This window comes from Chiloscyllium plagiosum, chromosome 24, assembly GCF_004010195.1.
Source record: "Chiloscyllium plagiosum isolate BGI_BamShark_2017 chromosome 24, ASM401019v2, whole genome shotgun sequence".
In the NCBI taxonomy this organism is placed as follows: domain Eukaryota; kingdom Metazoa; phylum Chordata; class Chondrichthyes; order Orectolobiformes; family Hemiscylliidae; genus Chiloscyllium; species Chiloscyllium plagiosum.
Genome location: NC_057733.1, coordinates 31,979,164 through 32,000,406, shown reverse-complemented (window position 1 = coordinate 32,000,406; position 21,243 = coordinate 31,979,164). Strand labels below are relative to the sequence as shown.

The 21,243-nt window shown below is 39.2% G+C and overlaps 2 protein-coding genes across 7 annotated transcripts in view; both read left to right on the top strand.

The window, feature by feature from the left end:
* Window positions 1–21,243, top strand: part of kif19 (kinesin family member 19) — a 230,757-nt gene that overhangs the window by 165,164 nt on the left and 44,350 nt on the right. For all 6 annotated transcript variants that reach the window (XM_043714732.1, XM_043714731.1, XM_043714729.1 and 3 more), the window contains 4 exons: window positions 7,573–7,767; window positions 17,336–17,482; window positions 18,433–18,555; window positions 20,989–21,145. In XM_043714732.1, coding sequence (XP_043570667.1) covers window positions 7,573–7,767; window positions 17,336–17,482; window positions 18,433–18,555; window positions 20,989–21,145 — 622 coding nt within the window. The remainder of the gene's footprint in view (window positions 1–7,572; window positions 7,768–17,335; window positions 17,483–18,432; window positions 18,556–20,988; window positions 21,146–21,243) is intronic.
* Window positions 6,054–6,455, top strand: LOC122562146 (GTP-binding nuclear protein Ran-like). Its single transcript, XM_043714735.1, has one exon. It carries the CDS (start codon window positions 6,069–6,071, stop codon window positions 6,453–6,455), a length of 387 nt encoding a protein of 128 aa, XP_043570670.1. The 5' UTR covers window positions 6,054–6,068.

The window sequence follows — 21,243 nt, the reverse complement described above, 5'->3', positions numbered from 1 at the left end:
GGTGCTAGGTATAGGACAGATGTTAGGTGTAGGTTCTTTACTCAGCGAGTCGTGAGTTCATGGAATGCTCTGCCAGTAGCAGTGGTGGACTCTCCCTCATTATGGGCATTTAAGCGGGCATTGGATAGGCATATGGAGGATAGTGGGCTAGTGTAGGTTAGGTGGGCTTGGATCGGCGCAACATCGAGGGCCGAAGGGCCTGTACTGCGCTGTATTCTTCTATGTTCTATGTTCTATGCTGGAAATATTAAATAATAGAAGAAAATGTTGGAAATACTCACAGGTCCAGCTGCAAGCTTGGAGAGAGAAGCAAGAATTAATATTTCAGGTTGCTGACATTTCATTTCATTTTCATTCCCCTCTTCATAGATGTTTTGTGACCTGATGAATATTTCCAGATTTTGTTTTTGTTTTTACTTAGGGGAGTAACTCAATGGCCTTCAAAACCATGTAATTGTAAGAGCAAAACACCCAACAGTGTCATTTGAGATCAGCATATTCAAAAACAAAATCTCCTCCTGCTGATATATTGATTGATTTGCTGACATGTTAATGATGCTTTGTAAATTAATTTTATTTAGTATTTGGTGACATTTTTATTGCATTTGATCTGATAATTGATTGCACGGAGTTATCATTTGGCATATCTGTTGTGTACCCCTATCTGAAAGGGCTTCAAACTTGAAATGTACAACGTTTGCATTGTAGCTTGTGATAGAAATAAAATTTTAATTTGAGGTTGGACAATGTGATATTGCATTTGGTTTATTGTCTGCAATAGCTCTCTTGTAAATAGATTTCTCATCAGTTATTCTTCTTTTTGGAATGTAAATCAAATCAGTGGCACACAACCCTACTTGTTATATACACAGTTCATGTGCAATTCAATTGTGTTTTGACTGAATATAGTATAAAGTACATTTAGTGTAAGTTTTTCACTCATGCTGTTGGAATAAAATAGCCTGTAAATATTTTTTAATTATGAAAAAATAAGGGATTACATAATTAGTAGTACGTTTCATGATGTATTTATGAGGTTTGACCTGTATTTAAGAGTTGCTTGGCTCTTCTCAGTTTTAGTCTATAAATTGCTGTACTTTGGTAATTCAGATAGATTATTGGTTGGGTTAAGGCTGTACAAGACATTGGTTAGACCACTTTTGGAATACTGTGTGCAATCTGGTCTCCCTGCTATAGGAAGGATATTGTGAAACTTGAAAGGGTTCAGAAAAGATTTACAAAGGTGTTGCCAGGACTGGAGAGGCTGAATAGACTGGGGCTATATTCCCTGTAGTATTGGAGACTGAGAGGTGACATTATAGAGGTTGATAAAATCATGAAGGGCATGAATAGGATAAATAGCCAAGGTCTTTCCCTAAATGGAGAAATCCAAAACTAGAGGGCATTGGTTTAAGGTGAGAGGGGAAAGATCTAAAAGGGACGTAAGGGACAACTTTTTCATGCAGAGGGTGGTGCGTGTATGGAATGAGCTACCAGAGGAAGTGGTGGAGGCTGGTACAATTACAACATTTAAAAGGTATCTGGAAGGGTACATGAATAGGAAGGGTTGAGAGGGATATGGAGAAAGTGAGGACTGCAGATGCTGGAGATCAGAGCTGAAAATGTGTTGCTGGAAAAGCGCAGCAGGTCAGGCAGCATCCAAGGAGCAGGAGAATCGACGTTTCAGGAGTGAAGAAGGGCTCATGCCTGAAACGGCGATTCTCCTGCTCCTTGGATGCTGCCTGACCTGCTGCGATTTTCCAGCAACACATTTTCAGCTGAGAGGGATATGGGCCAAGTCATAGCAAATGGTATGAGATTGGGTTGGGATACCTGGTCAGCACAGACGAGTTGGACCAAAGGATCTGTTTCTGTGCTGTACATCTCTATCACTCTTAAATATGTTATAATGAAATAAATGTATTGTCTCAAAAATGTCTAATTATCTATTTTCTGATATGAATTTGATCTGTGATGCTTTTGAGTCACTATTACTTAATGTCATGTGCCACATAGATGTGAAACATTTGACACTTTATATGTTTAGCCAGGGTAATACATGCTGTTGGAGGACCACTCATACAAGAAAAATATTATACAAATATTTGACATAATCAATATATTAAAATTGTTGACTGTGCTATGATACATCAATATCTGGAAAGCTATAGATTATGCAGAGTGAACTATTAAATTTTAAGGTCAAGAACAGCAATGCGCATATTTGCATTAGAAGTGATTATTTATTACTATCTTGCTACTTAGTTTATTAAAATGGTTCTGTTTGTATTGCACCTGTAAATTAGTAAAATGACTAAAGATGTTTACTAAGAACAATATCAAACATAAGTAAGGGTCAACTGTTTCACGCAGAGGGTGGTGCGTGTATGGAATGAGCTGCCAGAGGAAGTGGTGGAGGCTGGTACAATTGCAACATTTAAGAGGCATTTGAATGAGTATATGAATAGGAAGGGTTTGGAGGGATATGGGCCAAGTGCTGGCAGGTGGGACTAGATTGGGTTGGGATATCTGGTCGGCATGGATGGGTTGGACCGAAGGATCTGTTTCCATGCTGGACATCTCTATGACTCTATGACCAAGCCGTGTAGATGTATTAGGACAGTTAACAAAAAGCATGCTCAAGATTAGTCTTTAAATAGAAATTTGGAATTGATATGAAGGAAAACGTTTTATGCAGTGAGTGGTGCCTGACAGTCTGAGAGGAGATTTTGTTGTGGCTTTCAAAAACAAATTAAATACACGTGGTCCCCAATTTACAAATATCTGACTTACAAACATGACCTCATAACGGAGTGTAATTTTAAAGATATGACACATGAATATTTCCTGTACTTATGACTGGTTCTTGTGAACAGGCTCCAGAGCAGAACCTTTTTGCAACCTGGGGATTGCCTGTAATTAGCTGAAGAAACCAAATCATTGGAGGGGTTTAAGGACAGAAGAGGTTTAGACAGCCAAAGGCATTCTTTTTGTTATTTTTAATATTGTTATGTAAATATGGTCTTTAGTTAATACCTCGTGTCAATTGAAGATCAGATGCCTGGTAGTTTGATGCATTTGATGATAATGAATGTCAGTGTTGTTGAAAGGCCAGTCTGTACTAATGGATCCCATTGAAAGAAAACTCAAGATTGGCAAGTATCCTATTGAGATGGGAAACTGAACTTGGAAAGATCAGTGGTCAGTGTGACAAAATTGTAAATTGGGAGCAGATTTGGTGACACAAGGTATAAAATGAACAACTGCCATTGATTAAATGATAAAAATGAGTGCTCCTGAAGAAAGATCAGAGCAGAGAGAAACAGATTGTGATACATTGGATAATCAATATTCAAAGATGAGTAGGCAGGCAAGAAAGGCTGTAATGTATTGGATAACATTGAAAAATTGTGTTAACAGTGGCTTTTAATCCTTCATAACAATGATCATAATCTATGAGGTGACAAAAGATTGATGGGAGTAATGAGGATAAATATGGTATACACTGTACATGGACTTCCAAAAGATGTTTGATAAAATACCACATACCTGACTTGCTGCGCTTTTCCAGCAACACATTTCCAGCTCTGATCTCCAGCATCTGCAGACCTCACTTTCTCCACATAAAAGTCTTGTCAACCAAATGTGAACTCATGGAATAGGACCAGTGGCAGCCTGGATACTAAGTAGACTGAGTAAGAGGAAACAGAGTAGTGTTTGGCTGGAGGATGATATATAGTGCGGTCAGCACCAGAACTACTGTTTTGTTTATCATATTAATGATGAAGACTTGTATGTGCAAGGCACAATTTCAGAATTTGCAGGTTACACAAAACTTGGAAATATTGTAAAATGAGTGGGGGATATGATGATCTTGATGACATAGGTGAACATGTGGCAGAGGGGTTGAAGTGATAAATCTGATTGGGAAAAACAGAAACAGACTGGGCAAAACAAAGGTAACACTGTAAATAAGGTGCAGAATCAGAGAGACCTCTAGTTATACGTGCATAGATAATTGAATATGGCAAGACAAGTTGAGAATATGAAGGTCAACACAATCCTAGTCTTCATATATTGAAGTACCACGCACACAAGCAAGGGAGTTATGATGAACCTGTACCAAATGCTATTTGGACCCAACTGGTGCATGGTGTCCAATTTAGAGCATGATATTGTAGGGATGTAATGGAATAAGAGAGTGTGCAGAAAAGATTTATCGGAATGGTCCCAGGGATTACACTGATAGACTGAAGGACCTGTGGTTGTTCTAGTTCAGGAAAGAGAGAATTGAGTGGAAATTTGATAGAGGTGTTCCAAACTATGAGGGGTCTGTACAGATTAGTATAAGGAGAGACAGTTCCTATTGACAGAAAGATTGATAATCAGAGGATACTATTTAAGGTAAATGGCAAAAGATTTGAAATGAGGAAAAACGTTTTTATGCAATGAGCGGTTGGCATCTGGAATGTGCTGTCAGGGGAAGATTCCATTGTGGCCTTTCAAAACCAAATTGAACACAGGGGGTCTCCGATTTACAAATGTCTGACTTACAAGAGCTTGCGCTTACAGACATGATCTCATCTGGGAGTGTAATTTTAAAGATCTGACACATGAACAATTCCTGAACTTATGAACAGCTCCTTTATATTTTTCTAAGTTGTGTTCCAACTTACAAATAAAACAACTTAGGAACAGACTCAAGAACAGAACCCATTCGCAACCTGGGGATTACCTGAATTTAGCTGAAGAGATAAAAGTTTACAGGACTGCATGAAAAGGGTAGAGGAGTGCTTCCAGATGAATTACTCTTTCAAGGAGTCAGCAGAGACGTGAAGAGCTAAATGGCTTCCTGCTGTCCTTTAACCATTCTATGATTGTATTAATATTGATAGACAAATGTAAATTCTGATCCAGACCATTGTCCAACCTTACAATTTGTTTCTGTGGTTAGTTTTAATCATGCCACAGTTGACAGCCCTGTAACCTGTATTTAACAGGCATTAAATGCAAATTGATTATTGGAAAGCAAATGCTTATGGCTGCAATGACAGAGCAACAATTGCCATTCAAAACTGATTCATATTAGATCATTCTGAGGTCAGCAGTTAAATCAATGAGCATCCATTTAGAGCTGTCTTGTGTGCCATTTTTCTTGATTCGCAAACAAATGTTTGGTGATTTAATTGTTAATGTGTACATCTTTCGGTCATCAATTCTGTTTGGCACTGAAGGTATACGATGGGACATTTCCGATAAAAATATAACCCGATATAGGCTTGTCACAATGATCATACTGTCATAGATATATTGTCTGCAACAGATTAGAGAAATTAATGAGCTCCTAAGGGATTATTTGGTGAAGATCAGTGCAGGGACTAAGTGCTTCTTAAATTTCCATCACTGTGTTCTTAATTAGAAACATTTAATAGCAATTAATAATGCTATGCTTCCCATTTCTCACACAAATATTTACATCCATAAAGCATTTGCTAACCTTCAAATATTTTATGTTAATATGTTATGTGAATATGCTTTATTTAATTCTGTCAATAATTGGTGTATTAATTGGTGAAATGCAGGAATATCAGAAAGGTCACGTTCAGTTTTCCATCAGGCATGCATCAAGATCACTTTATCTGATAGAAAGAAACTCCATATTATTCTAAGAAATGAATTCCTTCCATTCAAGTATTTCTTGTCATGTAAACACTGGTAATGGTAGATGTATCCTTAAGAAAGGTCAAAATGATTTTGAGGCTCAAGCATCCATTTTGAGGGAGAGAAGTTTCTGGAAGTTTTTTTTTTAAAAAGGCCATTGATGATCAAGAAAAACCTCAAGTTGAATTCAAGCTTGTACTTGTTGGAGGTGGTGGTACTGGGAAAACTACTTTTGGGAAGTGCCACATGACTGGCAAGTTTGAAAAGAAGTATGTAGCAACATTGGGTGTTGAAGTTCACCCAATTGTGTTCTATACTAACAGAGGTCCCATTAAATTTAATGTTTGGGATACTGTTGGTCAGGAGAAATTTGGTGGTCTCCATAATGGTTATTACATTCAATTATTATGTTTGATGTAACCTCACAAGTGATATACAAGAGTGTGCCTAACTGGCATAGAGACTTGGTGAGAGTGTGTGAAAACCTCCCCATTGTGTTGTGTGGCCACAAAGTTGATATTAAAGACAGAAAAGTGAAGGCAAAATCTATTGTCTTCCACAGGAAGAAAAATCTTCAGTACTATGACATTTCTGCCAAAATTAATTACAACTTCGAGAAGCCATTTTTGTGGCTTGTTAGAAAGCTGATTGGAGATCCCAATTTAGAGTTTGTTGCTATGCCAGCTTTGGTACCACCAGAGGTTCAGGTGGACCCTGCATTAGCAGCACGTTACAAGCAAGCCCTGAAGACTGCTCAAAGCACTGCTTTGCCAGATGAAGATGACAACCTGTGATTTAATGGCTGGAAGAAAGTGAGGACTGCAGATGCTGGAGATCAGAGCTGAAAAATGTGTTGCTGGAAAAGCGCAGCAGGTCAGGCAGCATCAAAGGAGAAGGAGAATCGGCGTTTCGGGTATAATTTCCTGAAGAAGGGCTTATGCCCGAAATGTCGATTCTCCTTCTCATTTAATGGCTGGAGTCAAGCACCAGCAGCCTAGTTTCATAGGCTCTGTCCTGTGATGCAGCGAGTTTGCCAGTTCATTAACTGAACAGAACTTAACTGCTTATAACCTTGAAATCTTAAGGGAGCTAAAGGAGTTGTAATTGGGATTGAATGGTGTACAGTATGACAATTTCCTTTACACTTGGACCTGTGTACTTGATAATAAAACTGTATTGATAGACTGCAACATTGGCCTATATGCATAATTTAATTTATGGTGCAAGTAGAATCACAATATACATCGTTACAAGTTGTATGTTAATGTCATTCCTCCATATTTTGTTAACTTTTTGGTGGGATCATAAAGTTGTTATGTTAATAAAGTTATATTCCAACTACCTAAAAAAAAGGGCAAAATAACAGATTAACCTTCACTGGCTTTGGAACTCATTTCTTTGAAGTCTAACTATTGCTTTGTTTGGGTTTAATGAATTTGATTCCTTTACCTGGGTTCAACAATTAACAGTATTCCAAAGGCAAAGTACTGCAAAGTACAATATTTTTAGAAAATGCTGCAACTATGCATCGATTCAGCCAGAATCTGTGGAGAAGGGAACAGAATTCACTTTTTCGGACAGTGATCTTTCAGGAGAACTTGAAGACATTACAGATTGAACAGGTTTAAGCATACAGAGAGGCAGGGAAAGGAAGGAGAGCAGGACAGAACAAAAGAGTAGAAGGCACAAGTGTCATAAAGAACAGGAAAGCTTTGCAAAGGGGTGAATTATTGAAGAGAAAGCTAGTTGGGAACATGAGGGAGGAAAGAATGCTGATGTGGTTAGATGAAGAAGGCCAGGAGACGGCTGGGGTGGAACATAAACACCTGCAAAGACCTGTTGGCCTCTGTTGCATGTTTATATTGCTATACATTCGACATAGTCTGAACTGAACCTTTTCTTTCTGGTTAGATAATGCAGCTGTTGGTGAAAGGCAACAAACAGAGAACACAGGAACCCACAGCAGCCAACAAAACCTCCTCTCGGTCTCACGCTGTCCTGCAAGTCACCGTTAGGCAGAAGAGTCGCATCAAAAACATTTTGCAGGAAGTACGAATCGGGCGTTTATTCATGATTGACCTTGCAGGATCTGAGAGAGCTTCACAGGTATGTCACATGTGCCTCTCTTGTAAGCTTGTTGCAGTATCTCAAAATCGCTTGAAGATTTGTGCTTGTTCTGCAATGGGGACTGGGCATTGCTGGTAAGCCCAGAATTTCTTCAACATTCTATTTGCCATTGGCTTTCAAAACAATTCAGAGCACAGCTTAGAGTTATCCACATAACTGTGGATCTGGGTTTACAACTATAGAGTCATAGAGTATGGAAACCGACCCTTTGGTCCAACTCGTCCATGCTGACCAAGTATCCTAAACTAAACTACAGCTGTAGTTCCATTTGCCTACATTTGGACCATATCCCTTAATCCTTTCCAAATGTACACATCCAAATGTCTTTAAATGTTGCAATTGCACCTGCCTCTACCACTTCTTGTGACAGCTCATTCGATTCACACATCACCCTCTGTGAAAAACTTGCCCTTCAGGTCACTTTACCCTCTCACCATAAATCTATGCTCTCTAGTTTTGGACTCCTCCTTCCCTTGGAAGAAGACCTTGGCTATTCACCTTTTCTTTTGCCTTGTGATTTATTGAACTTCTGTAAGGTTACCGCTCAACCTCCAATGCTCTGCTTCCATGGAAATATGTCCGAGTCCAGCTTTCAATGATACTTCCATCGTTACCAGTATGGGGACTAGCTTTTAACCTTAGATGTTTATCAACGGAATTTAAATTCCATCAGCTGCTAGGGCTACATTTGAATTGGTGTGCCAGAGTGTTAGCATGAATTACTACTCAGTAATATTACTGCTATGTTACTGTTATCCCTGTTAGAATAAATCGGAGATTTACATAGAGTCATAGAGATGTACAGCACGGAAACAGACCCTTCGACCAGACATCCCACCCCAATCTAGTCCCACCTGCCAGCACCCGGCCCTTATCCCTCCAAACCCTTCCTATTCGTATACCCATCCAGATCCCTTTTAAATGTTGCAATTGTACCAGCCTCCACCACTTCCTCTGGCAGCTCATTTCATACACGCACCACCCTCTGTGTGAACAAGTTGCCACTTAGGTCTCTTTTATATCTTGCCCCTCTCACCCTAAACCTATGCCCTCTAGTTCTGGACTCCTCCATACCAGGGAAAGGACCTTGTCTATTTATTCTATCCATGCCCCTCATCATTTTGTAAACCTCTATACGATCACCCCTCAGCCTCCTACGCTCCAGGGAAAACAGCCCTAGCTTGTTCAGCTTCTCCTCATAGCACAAATCCTCCAACACTGGCAACCCTTGTAAATCTTTTCTGAACCCTTTCAAGTTTCACAACATCCTTCTGATAGGAAGGAGACCAGAATTGTACACAATATTCCAACAGTGGCCTAACCAACATCCTGTACAGTCGCAACATGACCTCCCACTCCTGTACTCAATACTCTGACCAATAAAGGAAGGCATACCAAACGCCTTTTACACTGTCCTATCTACCTGCGACTCCACTTTCAAGGAGCTATGAACTTGCACTCTAAGGTCTTTTTGTTTAGCAACATGCCCTAGGACCTTACCATTAAGTGTGTAAGTTCTGCTAAGATTTGCTTTCCCAAAATGCATTTAAATTAAACTCCGTCTGCTGCTACTCAGCCCATCGTCTCATCTGATCAAGATCCTGTTATAATCCGAGGTAACCTTCTTCGCTGTTCACTACACCTCCACTTTTGGTGTCATCTGCAAACTTAGTAACTATACCTTTTAAGCTCACATCCAAATCATTTATATTGGTATTAGGCAAGAACTTTCAAAAGCTGATTAGGGGCTGATGTTCGCACATAAAGGGATGACTGGAAAATAGGAAGCCTTCAGAAATGAGATAACAAGACTGCAGAGACAGTATGTTCCTGTTAGGGTGAAAGGAAAGGCTAGTAGGTATAGTGAATACTGGATGATGAAAGTAATTGAGGGTTTGGTTAAGAAAAAGAAGGAAGCATATATCAGGTATAGACAGGAGGCAGTAGGAGTATTACTTAAGAGGGAAATCAGGAGGGCAAAAAGGGGACATGAGATAGCTTTGGCAAATAGTTGAGGAGAATCCAAAAGGTTTTTGCAAATACATTAAGGTCAAAAGAGTAACTAGGGAGAGAATAGGGCCCCTCAAAGATCAGCAAGGCGGCCTTTGTGTGGAGCCACAGGAGGTGGGGGAGATAGTATTTTGCATCAGTGTTTCCTTTGGGAAATGACATGGAAGATATAGACTGTAGGGAAATAGATGGTGACATCTTGAAAATGTCAGATTACAGAGGAGGAAGTGCTGGATGTCTTGAAATACATAAAAATGGATAAATCCCCAGGACCTGATCAGGTGTACCCTCGAACTCTGTGGAAAGCTAGGGAAGTGGTTGCTGGGCCTCTTGCTGAGATATTTGTATCATCGATAGTCACAGGTGAGGTGCCAGAAGACTGGAGGTTGGCTAACGTGGTGCCACTGTTTAAGAAAGATGGTAAGGACAAGCCAGAGAACTATAGACCAGTGAGTCTGACATCGGTGGTGAGCAAGTTGTTGGAGGGAATCCTGAGGGACAGGATGTACATGTATTTGGAAAGGCAAGGACTGATTCGGGATAGTCAACATGGCTTTGTGCATGGGAAATCATGTCTCACAAACTTGATTGAGTTTTCTGAAGAAGTAACAAAGAGAATTGATGAGGGCAGAGCGGTAGAACATAAATAAAAAAATTTGAGAAAATGTAAAGCTGAAGTGATTGTCATAAACATGTTTTGGGCTTTATTTTGGCACTAAAATGGTATTAACATTCTCAATACGTTCCTGTAGTTAACACCTATAGGTTGCTGCTGCATAGAATGTTTTCTGGAATTCTAATAAACTATCCAGAATAATTAGGCAGGATGCAAACAGAATGGAGTTGGGTAAATGTTACATTCCTGCTAAAGTGAAAAACACACAAAAAAGGCATTTTATTGTATTTTAATTGCATTGATACAGGTATAAATTAAAGATTTTTAAGACCACAGAGTCACAGAGTGATAGAGATGCACAGCAAGGAAACAGACCCTTTGGTCCAACTCGTCCATGCTGACCATATGTCCTAAATTAATCTAGTCCCATTTGCCAGCATGGGGACCATATCCCTCTAACCCCTTCGTATTCATATACCCATTCAGATGCCTTTTAAATGTTGTAATTCCACCAGCCTCCACCACTTCCTCCAGCAGCTCATTCCATACACGCACCACCCTCTGTGTTAGATCCTTTTTAAATCGTTCCCATCTCACCTTAAACCTATGCCCCCTAGGTTTGGACTCACCAGTCCTGGGGAAAAAAACTTTGTCTATTTACTCTATCCATGCACCTCATAATTTTATAAACCTCTATAAGATCACCCCTCAGTCTCTGATGCTCCAAGGAAAATTCAGCCTCTCCCTATACCTCAAACCCTCCAACCCTGGCAACATCCTTGTAAGTCTTTTCTGAACCCTTTTAAGTTTCACAACACCTGTATAAGAGTTGGGGAGGTCATGTTGTGGCTGTACAGGACCACCACTTAGGCCATGTTTGCAATACTGAGTGCTATTCTGGTCTCCCTGCTGTTATGTCATTGGGATGCGACTTTTTTAGGGTTAGGAAAGTAAAAGTCTTAATCCCTAATTACTTCAGAATGGTGTCAGTGCTATCAAAATGATAATCCAGAACACATGTTTAGAAGGACATAATTTCTCAAAACTCATGGATTAAGTGTTGGTGAATCCAACGCAAGTAATTTGAGTATGTTTTTAAAAACCAAAGAACTGCGCTTGCTGGAAATTCAAAACAAAAATAGAAATTGCTGGAGAAACTCAGCAGGTACAAACGTGGTTAGAGACAAAAGAAAACTGCAGATGCTGGAATCCAAGGTAGACAAGCAAGAAGCTGGGAGATCACAGCAAGCCAGGCAGCATCAGGAGAAGGGTTACACTCGAAACGTTGACTTTTCCACCTCCTGATGCTGCCTGGCTTGCTGTGTTCTCCCAGCTTCCTGCTTGTCTACTGAAGAAACTCAGCAGGTATGGCAGCATCTGTGGAGAGAAAGCAAACTTAACATTTTGAGTCCAGTCACCCGTCTTCAGAACTGATTGTACCGAGGAAAATGCTGAAGATGGAGTCTGGGGGGAACGGAGCAGAGTAAACAATGGGTGGAAGTGGGGCCCAGAGAAAGCAAACAGCTGTTGGGCAGACAAAGAAATGGGTAAAGTTCAGCGTGGGAGAATCAATAGCTGCTAATGGGGACCATCATTAGGTGGCAATGGGTTGGTTGTGGTAGCAGACCATGTGATCACAAGACCTGGCGTTTGAGGGTTGGGAGAAAGAATGGAAGTAAAGATGCTTGGGCACTAACATTATTGAACTCAATATTGAGTTAACATTTCAACATGTTATCACAATTAATGTGTCTACATTTGAAGAAGTTGCTGTGGAGCAGAAAGCTGTGGATACTGGAGGTAGGTTTTGAGTTCAGCTTTCCAGAATCTCCAGTGCTTTGCTTTTTTTTGTTGAAATAAAGTAGTTATTTTAAAGAATTACTATTTTAAGATGAATTGAAAATGTTAAATCTTATTTAAGATTGAGGCTTGAACATGAGCTATGCTGAGATATCTCCTTGGCATGGCTGTGGTAGTCACATTACAATTGGCTAGACTGCTACTGGGCTTACAGAGCAGGAAACTTGATCCATTATCCTGCTGGGTACTGATCTAACTGCTGAAAATATTTATGTGTAAAATAGCAGATAGGCGAATCCTCTTCTGATTGAATATCCCATTATTAGAATCCCTACAGTTTGGAAACAAGCCCTTCGACCTAGCAGGTCCACACCAACCCTCCAAAGCATATCCCACTCAGACCCATTCCTCTACATTTCCCCCTAACTAATGCACCTAACTTACACATCCCTGAACATTATGGGCAATTTAGCATGGCCAATTCACTTAACCTGCAAATCTTTGAACTGTGGGAGGAAACCGGAGCACCCGGAGGAAACCCACATAGACACGGGGAGAATGTGCAGACTCCACACCGACAGTCACCCGAGGCTGGGATCAAACCCGGATCCCTGGCACTGTGAGGCAGCAGTGCTAACCATCCCTGGCACTGTGAGGCAGCAGTGCTAACCATTGAGCCGCTGTGCCACCTATCCAGATTCCCTTTAAAAACTCGCGTAGTAATAATTCAACAAGGTGCCAGAGGATACCTGCAGGTCATGACACTGCACGTTCCGAGGCAAGGGTGGAAGAAACTATTTGAGGAAAAAAATCACTTTCTCACCAAAAACATCTATATTTTTGATTTGAAATTATATGCTATGGTAATTTTAAATCAGATTTGTTTTCCTTGTTTGGTTGCTGTAGTAATTTGTAGTAATTACTGCGTAACCAGATTAATCTATGCTACAAGTCAGGGTTTTGACACTTCCAAACATGAATGTCACCAAAAAAAGTTCAATTGTTTCTCATTAGTTGTGTTAGATATCTGCTCATTAGTATCCTTTTCATATCATTATTGTTTCGGGAAGTTAGTGAGGAAACCATTCACTATGACGTGATGTCTTGGAGCCTTTATTTTATAATTACCATAATTGGTTGAAATTATCTCCTTGCACTGAAGTTGACATTTTGTATAATTTTCTGTTATGCTTTTGTGCAATACCCACTTTAATATTTAAATGACGATATAATAAACCATTAGCTCAGTGTAGCACAAAAGCCACCAATTATAGCTGTAGCAGAGTTAAAGTAAGGAATGGCTGTGTACTGTGCCAATAGATTAAAAACCCATCATACCCTATACAGATTTGTACAGGTCATGCCCCTGTTTCAAGCAATTTTAAAACACAATTCTAGAATGTTAAGGCTATTAGTGCTGATATGAAAATAAATGTTGAGTGTAGTTGCAGTAACTTAGATCCATAGCCTTACGCTAACTGACACAACAGTGGCAGAAGGGCAGGAAGGAATTGGGTATGCATTACTCAGGTAAAAACAATGACTGCGGATGCTGGAAACCAGATTCTGGATCAGTGGTGCTGGAAGAGCACAGCAGTTCAGGCAGCATTACTCAGACTGGTTCACACCACCACCTACTGGCCATAGAAAGGAATGTGGCTTTAGTTGAAAGCTTAAAAAACCTGAATTGCAGACAGCACCTGTGGAAAGAGAAACAGAAGTTAAAGTTTCAGATCAATTGACATTTCTGCACAATGACTTCTGGTCACATTTCTGATTGCTTACGTTTTATTGCTTTGCTTTGTACAGCTGTTACTGTGCAGGCCAGGACTGACCACTTTTGCCAGTTTTACTTCCTGCGATCGATTTACATGATTGTTCTTAAAAGATGTTTCTCTCACCATCAGTGGCTCTGCCAAAATTGAGTATGAATCATGCAATGTGGACAGAAAGGTTTGCCCCCAGAATATGAGCCATAATGGTTAACCTGGAACATGGCTAGTGAGTATTTGTAACTAACAATAAACAAGTTCAGTAATTCAAACGTGAAACGCTGTTTGCCTGTTAATATGACACACTTTCCTTTAAAAGGACAATTATAACTCCAGAGTCGAAAAGTGTGGTGCTGGAAAAGCACAGCAGTTCTGACAGCATCCAAGAAGTAGGAGTATCGACGTTTCAGGCATAAACCCTTCGTCAGGAATGTTAGTTCCATTCAAATTTGCAGCAAAACATTATGGAAAACAAATAACAAAATATCTGGGTCAAGCATTTCATAAATTTTGAACTGATGAAAACAGAAACTGCTGATTTTACCTGTTTTGTTTTCCAGAGAAGATTGTGTTATAATTGAAATTGGTCAGTAATCTATTGTGAAATTTGCATTTTCAAACCATTCTGTGCATTTTTCATACAAATTTTCAACAAATGACTTCAATCCCCAATGACATGGTTCTGTTGATATTCATCAACATATTCTTAAATAATAATAATTGGACTTCTGGTATTACCATAAAGGTTTCTTCTTTATGTGAATGTTTTGAATGATTAGGGACACATATATTGAATATATCCACATGGCATTACAATGATTATGTAATGGTTGCTGTTGAAGGAGACCATGGTGTGTGATGTATATCTACTTTTGGATGAACGAATGGGTTACTCTGGGCTGCTATAAATGCGGGAGCATCATCCCATGTAAAATGCATTTGTCACAGCAAGATAACATGACTGCTAGAGAGGCAGCAAAATGCTTCAGGGAAAGGAACATTAGAAACCTAAGAATTGTGTGACCAGTGAGCCTTTATTTTTATTAGACTATAATATCAATTCAAAATTAGTTAGTAAAAGCTGAGTGTAACTCATTCACCTGTATGAAGGGTCAAAAGTAGTTGGGGAGGCAAAATTACTAAAATGTATACAAGAAAACTTTCTTGATCAGTGTGTATTAGGCCCAATGATGATCAAAGAAGTGCCTGTTTTTGTTCTGTAGAATGAAGTAAGCTGTGGATATTTCAATGATGGTGCATTTGGGAAATAGTGATCATAACATCATTAGGTTTAGGTTAATTATGCTAAAACAAAAAGGTACAATCAAATGTAAAAAATACTTTTGTGAAACAAATGTGTTGTAAGGAGATCTGGCCCAGGTAGATTGGAATCAATAAACCAAGCTACAAATTTTGGGCGGCACGGTGGCACAGTGGTTAGCACTGCTGATCAAATGTAAAAAATACTTTTGTGAAACAAATGTGTTGTAAGGAGATCTGGCCCAGGTAGATTGGAATCAATAAACCAAGCTACAAATATAGGAATATAGGAATTGAGAGCTCATATTGCAGCTGTAAAGAACATTGGTTAGGCCATTATTGGAATACTGCATGCATTTCTGGTCTTCTGCTATAGGAAGGATGTTGTGAAACTTGAAAGGATTCAGAAAAGATTTACAAGGATGTTGCCTGTGTTTGGTGGGGGGTGCGGGGTTTGAGGTGATGGGAGAGGCTGAACAGACTTGAGCTATTTTCCCTGGAGTGTTTGGAGGCTAACGGATGACCTTGTAGATGTTTATAAAATCATGAGGGACATGGACAGGATAAATAACCAAGATCTTTTCCCCAGGGTGGGGGAGTTCAAAACTAGATGGCAGAGGTTTAGGGTGAGAAGGGAAAAATTTTAAAGGGACCGAAGGGGCAACGTTTTCATGCAGAGGGTGGGACGTGTATGGAATGAGCTGCCTGGGGAAGTGGTAGAGGTTGGTAAAATTGCAGCATTTAAAAGGCATCTGGCCAAATGCTGCAAATGGGACTAGATTAATTTAGGATATCTGGTCAGCATGGACAAATTGGACTGAAGGGTGCGTTTCCATGTAGTACATCTCTACGACTAATTATGATCTTCAACAAGGAGATACATTGTCTTCAGGGAAAAGAAAGGATCTCCAAACCTACAATTCCCAGAAATATGTAAAGATAATGAAACAGAAAAAAATGAAGCTGGCTTCTGTTGATGCATATTGGTATCTGGTAACTGACAACTAATTATGAATTATGACTTTTCATGGTGACTAGATGGCTCCTCAGCTCTGTTTCAACATAATGTCTTTCTTGTTGTAAGCCCAGTAGATGGTTGTTTTCTAATGGTTTGCTGCTGGTTGTTGCTAGGCATACTACTTATGTATTTGCTGTGAAAGGGACTGATTGGTTAATGATACCAACATGATGCCAGGTCAATTGATTGGGTTTTCACTATCAGGATGACTCATGGACCATTAACAATAATGGATAGGTCCTGATTCTGGAATCATTGGCCATATTCCCAAGCTCTCCACATTTTTAGGCGTGCTTTTTAAGAGTGCATCTTGAACTGAAGCCTGCAAATCTTACCTGGCTGAAGACAGACATGGTCTCATTCTTTGTCACTTTCATTGAACCAGATCAGATTGTTAAACAGTCATGCTTCACAGAACTTTAAAAATGTTGTGAATTGTGGTCGGCATGAGGGAGTCATTTGAGAGCTAAAAGGTCCTCCTTATGCTCTCAATGCACTCTCCCCATCAAGACCTTGCCACTCTACCTAACTCTTGAAGATACCATACTTAGCTACGTCTGGTGCATCTGTCTCCACCTTCTCTAAAAATGATGATTATGTGTCACTCAGGGTTCTTTATTTATATGCAAATGTATGGAATACTGATTACAGCTCTCAAATACTGTTCCCTCCATTCCTCTCTCCTCAGAGTTTTGGTAGCATGTCTTTGATGACGCCAAGGTTATAATCTCATTAACAAATGCATTCTCATGATACTTACACCCAGTCTCTTATCAATCTCACATCTTTAACCTTTCCTCACATCTTAAATCACAGGTGCACAAACATAAGTACATTTAATTTTCCACATTACACCTGCTGAACATGTAACTGATTTTTTAAAAAAGATTTTGAGGTGTGGAAAATCAGATTTATAAACTACAGGAAAAATCTTCAATTGGATTTAATTCCAAGCTTTGTATTGTGGTGATCTGCTATGAGCCTTTGAAGGCCCCACTGTTGTAGTCATCAGTTTCATCATGTGTTCAATAAATTTGTTGTAATTAGTTTAATTTTTCTGTTGTTTTACAGACGCAGAACCGTGGAAAACGAATGAAGGAAGGAGCACACATCAACCGGTCACTGTTGGCACTTGGAAACTGTATTAATGCTCTGAGTGAGAGGGGAGGAAATAAATACGTCAATTACCGGGACAGCAAGCTGACACGATTGCTGAAGGTATAAGGATATGTGTGTGTGTGTGTGTGTGTGTGTGGAGTAGGATTACATGTATGTCAATACAATGTCATCCCTTTTCACTACCACTTGTTATGGACCAGGCCAGACCCCCTCAAAACATTTCAAGAAGACTTGGCTAGTTGTTTTAAGCAGGTGTACAGTGGATATTCCAGGAGAGAATCAGCTGGTCAAACCACTTAGTTTTAAACAAAACAATTTATTTACAAGATTACTGAATGAAACACAAATAACAGAAACAAAACACCAAATAACCTATCCTATCCAAAAACCCAACAGACTATCCCAAATTAATGATGCTGTTCCAAAATACTTGCAAAAATTCCTGTAAACGCTCCTTGGCACAAAAGGTAAATTCAAACAAAGGGTCTTTCAGGATAGAAGTCAGAGAGAGAGAACCAGCTTGAGCTCGCTTCCAGCAGCCTTTCGTCACTACTACTGAAAAATAAAACAGGCAATAGCTTAGTTGGGAGATCTGGCCACTCCCTTTACATTGTACAAGTGTTTTTTTTTAAACTTGAGCGCCTTCTGTCTGAGGCAATATCTGTTAGAGATTATCAAATTGGCCCGAAAATCCATCTAAACTCAGACTTTTCGGAACCTGTATTTTTACGACCTCCTGAAGAAAAAATTAAGGACAACCTAACCTTGTTAAAGGAACAGCTTTGTCACACACTCAAGTATTACATTCAGCTTTCCCTGAACTTTGTTGCAGGATATGTGAAATCAAACTGTGACTATTGCTATTGTTGAGAATAGGTATAATTCTTCATTAAACAATAAACGTTTAGCATAAAACTGCAATTTTATTGTTAATGTTCATGTTATTTAAGTTTATTGGGTTTTCAGTACCTCTTCTCAACAATCAGTTCCATTAACAGGCAAACACCGGTTTTCCATTTCTCAGTTTATGTCCTTCTTTCCCACGGCAGGATTCTTTGGGTGGAAACAGCCGGACTGTGATGATCGCTCACATCAGTCCAGCCAGCCTTTCCTTTGAGGAATCACGCAATACCCTCACTTACGCAGACCGTGCCAAAAACATTAAAACCAGGGTAAGAATCAGGCAATTCTGTCAATACATGCATTACATTATTTCCACCTTTTAAATTTATAATACATATATTTAAAGAAATTAATAGATAAAGAATCAAGAAAAATAATCATTTTGAGTTACTTCAATGTCACTTGTCTGAATCATTCTGCAAATTAAATCATTAATGTCTAATGTTGCTGTAAAAAGGGACATACTTTTGATTCATCTTGCATTCATCAGGACAGACTAAAGAATACCAAATTTCAAAAGGATCAATAATTTATATTTCAGGAGAACAGAGAGCTGATTTTTGCAGAGTTGACTGATTGATCAAGGCATTATCATGGAGAATGTACCTAGGAACTATTGTCTCTCAGGCTTCTGTTTAATTTTACAAATGTGAAATGCCTGGATAGTCCTTGTTTTCCTGCAAAGGATAGGTCCCTATCTATGAATATAGCTATTAGCAAGTGTAAGTGAGCCGCATGGCAAGTCCAACATGATCTTAATTTGGTTGTCAATATAATTCATTGTACATTTTAGATTAGTCATAGTGTTGTACATCACGGAAACAGACCCACAGTACAACTCCTCCATGCTGACCAGATATCCTGAATTAATCAGCCAGCATTTGGCCCATATCTCTCTAAACACCTTCTATTCATGTACCCATCTAGGTCCCTTTTAAATGTTGGGCAGAAGTGAGTACTACAGATGGTGGAGATTAGAGTCAAGATTAGCTGGAAAAGCATAACAGGTCAGGCAACATCCGAGGAGCAGGAAAATTGATATTTCGGGCATCAGTAATGTTAAATGTTGTAATTGTACTAGCCTTCATCACTTCCTCGTTCCATCCACACCCCACCCTCTATGTGAAAATGTTGCCCCTAAGGTCCCTTTTATATCTTTCCCCTCTCACACTAAACCTATGCCCTCAAGTTTTGGACTCCCCTCCCCTGTGAAAAAGTCCTTGTCTATAAGCCCTATCCATACCCCTCATGATTTTATAAACCTTTACAAGATTGTTAAGCAAGTGTCATCCAATTCCAGAATCACATCTAATATTAGACATTGTGTTCTGAGATTTTAAAGCACAAGTCAGTTGAGTGTAGTCATGACACTCTCTGTTGTGAATACCTGAAAGGATATGTCATTTAATATGATCCTCTAGTCAGTAGGATATATAGTCCATGCATGTGGGATCATGGTGACACAGAAATTCATATACCACATTACCAGCTCAAAAAGACATTCTGTGTGCTGCACTGTTGATCACTGATTTTTATATTGAGGGGCCTTGTACATAAATGAGCATCTGTGGTTCCCTCTGTTGCAGTAGTGGCTAACCTTGGAAAATAAAAAATGGCTTTGAATCACCTTTAGATTTCCTGAGGTTTTAAAACAGGCTAAATTGACTCAATTCCTTCGCTTCCACCTACCTTTTTTTTCCAGTTTATTTATTTATTTGTTATTTCTTCCGTTACCTCTTCTAGTGATTAGTACTGATTTTCTGAAAGGTCCAAGTCACGCCCAGTTTCTATATTCCTCCAATTGTTTTAATCTTACAGTAATTTTTACACTGTTCAAGTGCATTACTGTACACAAGCTTCTAAGTGTATGATTTGTAAGTAGGTCAGAAGTTCAAGTTCATTTCATAATTCAGCTACATGAGTAAGCAACTTTCAGAAAGTTCCACTGTATCTGAGACAAAGGTGATGCTTTCTTTTCTCTGGTTCAGGTATATGCCTATTTATTCTTTATGAACAGCTTTTAGCTTCAGGCATTGCCAATGGAAGAGCATCGAATTGAGTAACCTCCAGTATTTAAAAAAAAATTGGGTATTTGTAAGATTTAAAATCAATCTATTCCCAGGGATCTAGCCTTAACTCTACAGAAAAGCAATTCAATGATTTGGAAGAGGATCAAAATTTTCAGAATAGGTGTAGTTTCTAGAATGGGAGAAAGTGAGGACTGCAGATGCTGGAGATCAGAGCTGAAAATGTGTTGCTAGAAAAGCGCAGCAGGTCAGGCAGCATCCAAGGAGCAGGAAAATCGACATTTCGGGCATGAGCCCTTCTTCAGGAACCTAGAATCTAGTAGTATCTAGAATGTTTGCTAGTTTTTTTTGACATGACTTGCTGCATCTTTTTTTTCCAAAACATAATAGAGTCATTATTTCACAATAACATCAACTTATCATGTTCTTTTCATTGCATTTTTTTCTTCACATGGAACAACCTTGTGTCAAGAAATGAAAATTCAGAGTAAAATGCTAAGAAATGTGTTAGGTTACCGCAAAGGACAACAATTAGATTTTGATCCCAAATTTGGGAAAGAGGCAATTTCTTTTACAAGCTATAGTTGGAACTTCAATCTAGTTTGTTATTGCCCATTGAATTAGGATCGTTTTGGCATATCCAGTGTCTAATGAGAGTTTTATTTCATACACCAGGTAAAACGCAATTTGATGAATGTGTCCTATCATATTGCACAGTACACCAATATTATCTCCGACTTACGCAGTGAAATTCATCGTCTGAAGAAAAAGATAGACACGCAACGGATACAGCAAACAAAAAATGATAAAGCTGACATACGCAATGTGCAAGGTGAGTGACTAGTCTGAATAGTTGGCAGTATCTTCTGTTGGAGGAGAAAGTGAGGACTGCAGATGCTGGAGATCAGAGCTGAAAATGTGTTGCTGGAA